The 10,768-nt window shown below is 37.7% G+C and overlaps 1 protein-coding gene across 2 annotated transcripts; it reads left to right on the top strand.

Moving 5' to 3' along the window:
- Window positions 1–2,257: 2,257 nt before the first annotated feature.
- Window positions 2,258–7,131, top strand: LOC111342118 (microfibril-associated glycoprotein 4-like). 2 transcript variants are annotated; one of them, XM_088727031.1, is made up of 4 exons: window positions 2,258–2,620; window positions 3,755–3,875; window positions 4,377–4,815; window positions 5,098–7,131. In XM_088727031.1, exons 1-4 carry the CDS (start codon window positions 2,273–2,275, stop codon window positions 5,330–5,332), a joined length of 1,143 nt encoding a protein of 380 aa, XP_088583157.1. In that variant the 5' UTR covers window positions 2,258–2,272; the 3' UTR covers window positions 5,333–7,131. The 2 variants fall into 2 exon arrangements, with proteins under 2 accessions (XP_088583157.1, XP_088583162.1); XM_088727036.1 differs by having other exon boundaries at window positions 2,264–2,620; window positions 4,404–4,815.
- Window positions 7,132–10,768: the final 3,637 nt, after the last annotated feature.

Here is a 10,768-nt window from a genome sequence, read left to right as displayed (position 1 = left end):
CAAAAAAAATTAATACGTTTTTCAAAAAGGTATTTTTGATTTTAAATATGGTCCTAAAATGCTACTTATAGCCCTTAAACTATTAATGACGGAATGTTTCTTTACTTGTAGGAAGTTTTTACGTTAATAACTGATGACCACGAGCTAAAACCCCAAGGATCCCCATAAGGGGCGTTTCTTCTTGGCTCAATCTATTTGAAGCAGCCAAATATAATTTCCTACATTTTCTAAATTCAACATGACGTGGTTTCAAAGTGATAATAACTTTACCGAGTAAACTTTCAGACAACTGAATTCTTGCTCCTGATTTTGATCATTTATGTTCGTCGTTGCAATGGTATTTCAGTAAAACATTTCAAAACTCAGGTTGAAACGTGCAAAAACGTCACTAAAAATCCAGTATCTGCCTGCACTCAGACATTTACCAGAAAGATCCAATTAATTAAAAGAGATAGCGCGATGTTTTCTTTGTTTTCTCATGAAATCAATAATAGGTTTAATCACAGACTGTAATCTCAGAAACAAACACGAATATAACCTATCTTTTCCGTTTGAACGTGATGGATACTTTTATAAATGGAGTCATTTGAGAGATAACACTAAACTTTGAAACCATGTTTTAACTTCGCTGAAGATTCAAGAGGAAAACTGCTCAACGGACGTTTTATAGCCGGATTCATGCTGACGTCATTGTTTACATTTTTGCTCATTTGCATAAGGCTTTGCGTAAAGAAGGAAGCATGTTAGATACAAATTGACTTCAGGCAGCTAAAGAGCTAGAAAACCTTAGTACATGGTGAAATTTTTAGCCCTTTGGGTGTAGTATTCAAGGAGAAATAGTCCATCAAAAACTGCAAAATTTCTGGGTGGCAAAAGCGCTAATGAGCTCATACATTCTATGTAAAATTTTGAGTTTTTAAACCCGTGTTGCACAAAAAGTATTCAGTGCATCAGACTCGTATTCATTGGCCGAGTTAATCGTACTTTGACATTTCGATATTCAGAACTGATTTATTTTTAGCTCCATCAGAAACTGAATTGCTGATGATAATGAGGCAAATATTGTAAACAAGGATTCTCCTATAAGCGAATAGAACAGGACGCAGAGAATTCTTTTCTATTGAAATTTGAGGAATAAAGTTTATGTTTGCTTTGCAACTAGAAACCCAGGCAAAAAGTTATTTAAATGTTAACGGAGTGACTCTGACCGATCTGATGGGCTGGACAATTTTAATAAAGACAACGAACTTTTCCACTTAGACCAGGTTTACACTAGACGAAATTGTTCCGGATTCGTGATGAATCCGAAACGTTTTAGTACCGGATTGATTTTGACGTTTACACGAAAGTGGACGAATCCGAAATAAAAACTCCCCGGTTTGATCGTGTCTCCCGAGATTTTGAATACGGAATTTACGGTGAGAACTTTGAATCCGATAGCTTTTGAATCCGGAAAGTTTTGTCGTGTAACCGCTTTTTTTTCTCGAATTCGGATATTATTACCGCCTGCAATCTTTTGAGTTTGCAGTGAAACCAAAATGTAGGAGCTGGTGCTAACATTGCTGGCGGTCTCCGGTTGCCTAATCTTGTTGCAGTTTCAGGCGATAAATTTTATCATGTGTACCGCAGTATTTTTGAGGAAACGCAAATTATTATTGCAAGGAAGTTTAACGTCAGCCACACTTAATCGCCGACTACGTAGATGGCAGGATCGAAGACCGAGACGGTTTTGGATTAGGCCAGGTCGAGCAAGTGTCTGGTGGGACAATATGATGGGAAATGTCACGGTAGCTAGCGAGCGGAGAGAAAATTTTAGAATGTCCCACCCTACCTTTATGGAACTTTGTGAAGATCTTAGACCCCTACTTGAGAGAAAATCAGAAAAAAACGAAAAAAAAAAACATACTCCCTTACCGTATTTCTATGTTACCAAAAAATTCAAGTTATTTATTCTTAAGATTTGAATTTGGTTCCTCAAAATACCCAAACATATAAAGGATGAAGCTTTGTTTATAAGCTTTATCTGAGCGACTCTTCGAACGACATTAAAAGGGACTCTTTTTTAATGTTCCTCATTGCCATCGCCGTATTTCAGCAGAGGCACCTAACAAAATTTTAAAACTAAAAATGAACTTTCCTGAAAAGTTATTCTTTTGTTTAAATATTCCCCCAAAGTGCTAGTTACAGCCTTTGAATCAATAACAGGATGTTTTTCTACTCAGGTTTCTGTGTTAATAATTGATGACCAAGAGCTAAAACGCTAAGGATCACTATGAGTGGCAACATTTCTCGCGAAAACATGTATGCAACACTTCTTCTAACTTCCTTAATGATAATTTTAACAAACGGAGAAAGTCGATTGATAACATCCAATTACAAAGCCGTTAACTTTGCCAGAGAAATAAGAGGTCGACAGCTTAAAGGAAGTGTTATCAAGGAAGTTGAAGTAGATTCAGAGGCTTCTTGTCAACTGCAGTGTGTGGAAGAAAATTCATGTCTGTCGTATAACTTTGGACCCGGCCAAAACACAATGTTTAAATGTCAACTGAGCGACTCTGATCGGTTTACTGGACTGAGTAATTTCACTAGAGATCCCGAAGTTCTTTATAGAGGCATAAAGGTAATTTACTTCAATTTGCAATTCTTTTTCGTTATTCCAAGGAGGCTATCACCTTTGACTTTAGGAACGATGCAAATGTTTTCATAGTGCGTTGAGTAATGATAAAGAAATACTCTAGTAACTATAGAACTTTTCCTACCATCGTCTAATCTTGAAAGGTTAAAAGGTAAAATCTAACTTTTGTTGGGCGCGTAAATTTGATGGCTCGGAAGTGAGATCTAATCCAAAATATGTTTCTATCAGAGCACCTGTTTCGATTTGTGAATAAACATGTTAATTCGTTGTTGCCTAAGAACAGACAACGTTAATCTACGCCTTTGAAGGACATTTTGTAATAATAATGAGTACTGATGACTGACCTCATTTACCTTCTTACCCTAATGTTACCAAAAAATGCTATCAATGATAAACTATATTTGAATTAAACACGAAGCCGCGCTATGAAAGGAGAGTTCCCTTCGGTGCCTGGTAGACGAACAAAAGGAGCTAATGAGATGTTTACCTCCACCAGCATGGTGGCAATGATGTAACGTGCGAACAACCTACTTCGATTTCAAATTTACTGCCACAAAAATAAAGACAGTTTCCATTGGAGAAAGGAAATACAAAGATCAAAAACTCTTGTATTGTGATGAAAACATAAAACAATTTTGCGTTCGCTGTTTACTGCTTTGGATTAGCTATAGCTCAAGCTGACTTGACTATTAGAGTTCTATATCACACGACGGTTGATTGACAACTGGTCCCCAGAGGTAACAAAGGCACCTCTCCTTTTATGGTGCGCCTTCGTGTTTAAAGTGTTTCGCCTTTTTTTGAAGCCTTTCAAAGCATTTCAATAAACCCTCTGTAAATCATCACTTCTGCAATTATCTTTCAATTTTTTGTAGCATTAACATACTTTCCATTCGATGGTTTGACCATATGATACGCCCAGATATTTTTCGTACTATTTTTCCGAGCCACGTGGAGCCAGCAACAAATGTGGAGAATGAGCAAAAATTTCAGCTCGTATTTTACGTTAAACTTTCGAATAAGGGATTTATTAATTCACATTTATTTCAATTTCAGTTTTAGAAAATTGAATTCTAGTTATCGAAATGCATCTTAAGGCAAGTAATTTTGTTTAATGAACAGAGCATTTGTGAGATCAGCAGTTCCTTGTGTGGGGAAAACGAGATCTGTGTTTCCAACTATAAAAACAACACTGCAGACTGTAAATGTCGTTATGCATCTGGATATACTGAAAAACCATGCGGTGAGTGTTCTTAGACTTATTTCACTAGAGAGTTGTCTGAATTATATGATTCAAGAATACCTTTATGCGCAGCTCTTAATAATACCAGTTGATCGCCAATAGATGAAAAAAGCAAGAATAAAGGGCCTCTCAATGCAAGATGGGGTTGATTATAATTATTCGTAGTAGTTTCGTTAGGGACCGACCATTTAACTTTTGAGGGGGGGTGGGTGATTTCTGGTCATCAAGAAGTTTTTTTTCTAGCAGTGTGCTGTGCAGGATTTTTTTTTCTGATTTTGTGATACATTTTTTCTGTTACATTTGGGCTGCATGCAATTTTTTTCTTCCAACAAGCGCTTGCAGGAATATTTTTTCAAAATCACCCACCCCCCTCCTCAAAAGTTAAATGGTCGGCCCTTTACGTCGTTCATAAAAGAGAGGCAAAAAGCTGAGCCCAACTCTGCCTCAAGATAAGTTATACTCACCAAGCCTTATCGAATAAAGGTAATTTACTCTGACTAGTATTTCTTCCTGAAACCGATACGGCAGAAGCACAAAGCTGCCAGCAGCTCCTTAAAGATGGCGTCACATCCAGTGGAGTGTACACGATCAATCCAGATGGAGGCAAACCAATTCAAGTGTTGTGTGACATGGCCACGGACGGTGGAGGTTGGACCGTTTTTCAGAGACGTTTGGACGGCTCCGTTGACTTCGATCGTGACTGGAAAACTTACAAAGACGGGTTTGGAAATCTGATGGGCGAGTTCTGGCTTGGAAACGACAATCTTCACCGTTTGACAGCCGCTGATGACGTCATGTTGAGAGTTGACTTAGAAGACTTTGAAGGGAACATCACGTACGCTAAGTACGCCACTTTCAATGTCACAGACGAGGCAGAAAATTACACGCTCACTCTTGGAGGATATACTGGCGAGGCCGGTGACTCCTTCACATATCATAGGTACGTAAAACATACAATTTTTCAGGACCTTTTTTACACGTAAAAGTTCGGAATTTGGGAACTGTAACAAAAACAAATGACCTTCTACAAGCCAATAATTATAAAGAACGTCCCTCCTAAAAAGATTGATTAACATAAAATGCGAAAAGTTAAATAACACTCAAAAGCAAATCTGAAATCTTGGTATTTGTCTTGCTTCTCTTTTACACGTTTCTATGAATCTTTTTATTTGTAATTAAAAGTCATTTGATAATGTTTTTCATTTGTAAATTTCCTTTATAGTGATAATCAGTTTTCCACCAAAGATCGAGATAATGACAAGTCACCATTCTTTCACTGCGCACGGGATAATCAGGGAGGAGGCTGGTGGTTTGATAACCCTGTCTGTGTTCAATGCAATCTTAACGGTTTGTATAACGCTACCGACGGCCTAACAGGGGTTATCTGGGAGGCCTTTCGAGGCATTTACTATTCGCTCAAACGTTCTGAGATGAAAATCAAGCCCAAGGATCAATGATGTATACATACGTGTGTTTCCATTGTTTTATTGCTGACTTACTTAAAGCTTCTGCAAGTTCACGTCAAGTTTCGAAAGGCTGTAGTTTGAGACTGAAACGTCCACTGAAAAAAAAAATTTTTAATAACACAGCTTTCATCCACTATTCTTAAAGTTGGTTGAGCTTAGCCTAACCATTAACAATAATTCTGAAAATTTCAGCTTCTACCAACATCTGCACGTATGCACGTTTCATCAGGGGTATAAGTTCAAACAATTAAATTAAGGTTGCACAACGAATTCGCAAACACTCTTGGAGGCTCCCAATCGAAGACAAATTAATTTCCAATTACTTCTTACAGTATCTAAAACCCTTGGTTTTCTTTTTTACCTTTCTATGCTATGGACATGGTTAGAACAGGACCTTACAAGGTGCTCCTTGAGCCCATTTCATCGGGTGATGTGAAAATAGACATAGGAAAAATTATTGCAAACTATTTAAGGAATATGCAGTCTACTGCATGATACTTGAATGTTTTAATTGAGCTGTGGTATGAAAGGGCTACTGGTTAACCAGAGATGATTTAGATACCTTGTTGGAGTGATTGTTATGAGTTATTACGTCCATAGATAGGATAAGGGCACTTACTGAGAGTCTGTTAAAATGTTGTTGGCTGGCGAACTAGGCCACAAGTTCATCTCTAAGGGTTAGGTCCATGAATTAGTTCCATTTGAGTAGTAGGTAGGTTTACGATTTCCGAGATAGTTTGCCCACTTGCACTCTTCACTAAGAATTCTTAATCAAACTTGCACAGAACAAGTGGTGACAGTTCACTCTCACCACCGCTTTGCACTTGAAAAGGAAGTCAAATGGTGAGACGTTAGCTTCATCTCTCAATGGATTAAATTAGCCTTAGGAAAGCACTAGCTTAGGTCTGTTTTGCCATTATCGACTTTTAGCCAGTAGAGTCATCTAGCCCCTGCTACGGGCGGAAACAATGATTAAAGGGGGTAAGTTTCTATAGAAACTGTGGTGCTGCGTCGGTGGGGGTAACAACGTAATTTGTTTGTATCAAATAAATTGTGGTTTGTATGTGGGTTTATATGCAGAAAGTGGAGCAACGTTATTGGTGGGACTCCCATGGCGACGGTAAAAACACGAATAAATTAGTAGAATGAAAAGCGTTCGTTGATAACTGTGGGATTAAGACTTTTGTTCAAGAGTTTTGCGGCTTTCCGCAATAAGTGCAAAAAGTTATACATCGGCGAAACAGGGAGACGACTAGGTGACCGATTCCGAGAACACCTTCGCGACGTAGATAGGAACGACAAGGACGCATCAAAACCAGTCGTCAGACACTTTAATCTACCTAATCATTCTAAGCAACATATTGCAATCTGTGGTCTTTCTTTACATTTAGGTAGCTCGGAAAGCCCCAAAACTCTTAAACAAAGGTTTATCTTTCTAATCGGCGCTCTTAATCCCACAGTTATCAACGAACACTTTTCATTCTACTTATTTATTCGTGTTTTTCTCGTCGCCATGTTCCCACCAATAGCGTAGCTCCACTTTCTGCATATAAACCCACACACGACCCACAATTCCTCCATTCGCTCTGACGAAGGGCTAACGCTCGAAACGTCAGCTTTTTAACCCTTGACGGTGGCCAATTTACAATTTCAACTCAATTGATATAACCAATTACCGTATACAATGATGACCGCCAGTTAGATATGTTGTGTTCTTGGTTTAAATATTGTTTTTCATGTAACTTCTGCGTTAAAAATACAATAAACAACGTACGTGAACATAAAATTAAGGATGTCAGTTTCTTTTTATTTGCTTTAAATTTGTTGGCCCAAGTAAATCATGCCGCGATTTTAAATATTTTCACTTCACTAAGCTTGTTTTGTTGGTTGCTTTCAGTTTGTTTTTTATTACTTTTCTAACCTAACGTATCTGGAAGTGATTGCCCATTCGGTTCAATTCTACACGCTTTGCACACTGCTGATATCTGAGAGTTTAGTGTTTAACCGCCTCCCGGTTAGCTCAATGGATAGAGCGCTGGACTGTTGTGCGGGAGGTCGAGGGTTCGAGCCCCGGCCGGACCAACACTCAGGGTCTTAAAATAATTGAGAAGAATTTGCTGCCTTTCTATAACATCAAGAAATGGTTAGATATTCTAGTCTTCTCGGATAGGGACGAATAAATGGAGGTCCCATCTCCTGCAGGGTTGGGGTAGGAGACGTTAATTTCCCACACACGAGATTACTGTGTGATGGATGTCCTCCCCTGGGGTGGGATGGGTGGGAGGGTGGACTAGCACGAATGGTTCCTATGTTCCTTTCTAGTCCTTCCCCACTGCAAAACTTAATGCAGTGAAAATGGACTAAATTAAAATTAAATTAAATTAAATTAATACAGGTTTTTGGAAAAAATGAGGCGGCGATGTAAATTTGACATTGTTCTACCATCGGATTCACTACTAACAGTCCAGATGACTGCGTCCTTCCTAGTTCGAGGTGTGGTAGAAACATGTTACCCACTTTGCTGATGCCAAGAATAGTTGAAATTCAATCCTCAATTGAATACGTGAAGAAGCGTAAATGTGTTGCATGTGGCAGCACATATTTATGGTCAGTGAAGGCATCTGTGTTCCAGGTGATGTAACGAGTCTTTAAATGTCTCAGGAATGAATTATGTAAGACAGGAAACTTAAACATAACTGCACGAGCCTTAAGAGTTCTTGCTGAGGCATATCACTAAACGTTTAGCTGGAAACAAGACCGCCTTAATTCTTGCACGTAGCCGGGATCACAGTTGAGAAATGTCGATTGTAGTTTCTGTTTTCATAAGAAACACAGCTATGAATGTACCCTTGTTGGTGCTATAGAGATTAAATAACTTCTAGGTATTTTACACCTTATATCTTCGAAAGAAAGACTTGAATTCAGCTGGTATCATGAGAAAATAATAGGACCTTTTACTTTCTCTTGGTGGAATCCTAAAAAATGATATTAACTTAGATGTACATCAAAAACATACACGCAGAAACAAAGACAAATATATATGACTGCAGATGGAATAACACCCTACGATTGTCAATGAACAACTCTACAATCTAAACTGATATTTCAATTCACTGATAAACTATCTAAAGGGGAAAAAACCTCTCCTCTAAATACACCTTCAGTCAGTTGGTTGTTGGTAGCATACCAAGCTGTAATGCGAAAAGAAAATATCTAAACCACCTTTCGTCATTTTGTAACTATGCATAAAGACTAATATTAGTGTTCATATCTCACACTTTTCTGACAAGATATGCAAGGAAAACTTCGTAATTATGGCAGACAGGGGTTTAAACAACAGATTGGATGTAAGTCTCTAATAACTATTTCGTCAAGTTAAAGATCAGAATGTTAATAAGTTCGCCACATGTGGTGAAAAAGTGCATGGGAAACTACAACTGCAGTTTCCTTTCGATTAGGTTCGAGCCAAGCAATGAAAGGGCTAAACTTTGGACTGATATCTTCTGTTAGCGAATTTGTCTTTCTCTTATAGATTCAAATCATGAGTCATTATCACATAAACGTGGTCAGGTCAATCAATATAGCGAAGGTCAAGGGAAATGGCGCTCGATAATCAGTAATGCTCTTAGATTTTGCATTTGACTGTTCTATCTCCCAATTAGATAATACAGTTAATAGAGATGTCTTTATGGACATTGTAAATCACTAACTGCGTACTCAACAGTTTCGACAGTGTTACTGGAACAGTGTTTTTAAAATAATTCAACAATGAGCGAAAACATTGACGGTGATATGCACTTGTTGGTAAAACTTTCAACGAAGGTTTTGCAATTCATCCATAAATACCAATTAGTGGTTGAATCATGACCTATAGTTCCGAAACTGACGAAGGAGTCTCTCAAACATGATTGAAATCTATCAGTTCTTATGGAGTCGTAAAAGGCAAGAGATAACCTCCTCTATTGACCTATAATCGTATCTTTTGTCCAATCAAGTCTTCAGTCAGACTACCGGTAGTTATTGGGATTTTGAGCCTTTTTTATCTCCCTCAGGAGAACACACTGCTCTTTCGAGCCTTTTTTTTTAAGTCAGAGAAGAGGAACTGGAAAAATATAGCCTTGCGTTTAATAGTCCCCTATTGCCCCGACGGCTGTCATAACTTATCACTTAGTTATCTCGAATTCCTGATCGCATGTTCATATTTATCCCTTGCAATCTTTGAAGGTCATGATCAAGACAGTTAAAAATCTGCCCAGATGTTATCTGTCAAGAAGCGAACGGAGATTTAACACGACTTATTTATCATCGCTCCTCGAATCCATTTGTGTTGTTGTTTTTAACATTATTGTATCCCTGTGTTTTCAGTTCCTAAACCTCTACGATGACTTCCATTGGTAATCAGTAATACTGGCAATGTTAATTTTTCCCTCATAAGTATTTGAAAGTCGTAGAAACATTATGTATCAATAAAATGCCTGACCACTTTTGCAGTTTTCAGCTGAAATATGCCATTTAAATGTAATTTTATTTATTGCGTGTAAGTATGTGTTCCACACGTTATCGATTAAGAGGAGCTAGTACCAAAACAAAACATCTTGATCTTGAATTTTCGCTCGTTAATTAAGGCCAGTAATTAATCAATTTTTCCAAATATATCAAATCGTCAATGATTGATCTTGAAACACCGGAAATACAGACCTGCACAGTATGTCAGATATCGGCAACTCTTCTTAAAGGCGGTAGAGCTAAGTCGACCTGCGGGAAATGATATTTCTACATCTCTCTTGGCAATCGAAAATAATTTATCAGAAACGACATATTAACTACAACAGCCTTCAAAACCTGCAAGTTATCAGGGACGACAAGAAAGGGGATAAAAAACAAGCATATGTCACTTTTTTGTCTTTAGAGAGACACTTTTTTTATTATAAATAACAGTATAGAGAGTAGGGATTTTTTTAGAATTTTAAGTGTTACATGATTTTAAAGGTGAGCAATTTTTAGCTTTCTTGAGGTGCTCTGGTAGCCAAAGGATTCATAAAATGGTTCCCAGTAGAACAATGTAAGTTTGCAATGGGTTGTACGAAGGGAAAACATCCCATTGCCATAACTGTTCGCTCCCACATGAAAATACTTATAACCTCGAATCTATGGAAAATTTGATGCAAATAGTCAAGCGTAAACCATAGAGTTTGCATAAAAAAAAACCACAAGCCAAAATGGTTCGCTTACAAAGCTGGAATAATCGTCAACTAATCTAAGGGGAGCATCAGACCTAACCTTTCGTTAAGTTTAAAAACAGTTCAAGCCATCATACTGATAATTGAAATTTTTATCAAATTAAATGTATGCTCAATATTTCGTTTGTTATCACTGAGGTGTAAACAAAACGCAAATATTTTGATAAAAACAGCAGAAACTGCAACG

Source organism: Stylophora pistillata, chromosome 1 (assembly GCF_964205215.1).
Source record: "Stylophora pistillata chromosome 1, jaStyPist1.2, whole genome shotgun sequence".
NCBI classification, from domain to species: Eukaryota; Metazoa; Cnidaria; class Anthozoa; order Scleractinia; family Pocilloporidae; genus Stylophora; species Stylophora pistillata.
This window is presented reverse-complemented; position numbering and strand designations above follow the sequence as displayed.

What these genes read in the sequence shown, in the direction of transcription:
- LOC111342118 (XM_088727031.1), top strand. Translation starts at nt 2,273, where the DNA reads ATGAGTGGCAACATTTCTCGCGAAAACATGTATGCAACACTTCTTCTA. An exon ending in TTCTTTATAGAGGCATAAAG is followed by an intron (nt 2,621 to 3,754) that starts GTAATTTACTTC and finishes TTTAATGAACAG; the next exon opens with AGCATTTGTGAGATCAGCAG. An exon ending in GACTCCTTCACATATCATAG is followed by an intron (nt 4,816 to 5,097) that starts GTACGTAAAACA and finishes TTTCCTTTATAG; the next exon opens with TGATAATCAGTTTTCCACCA.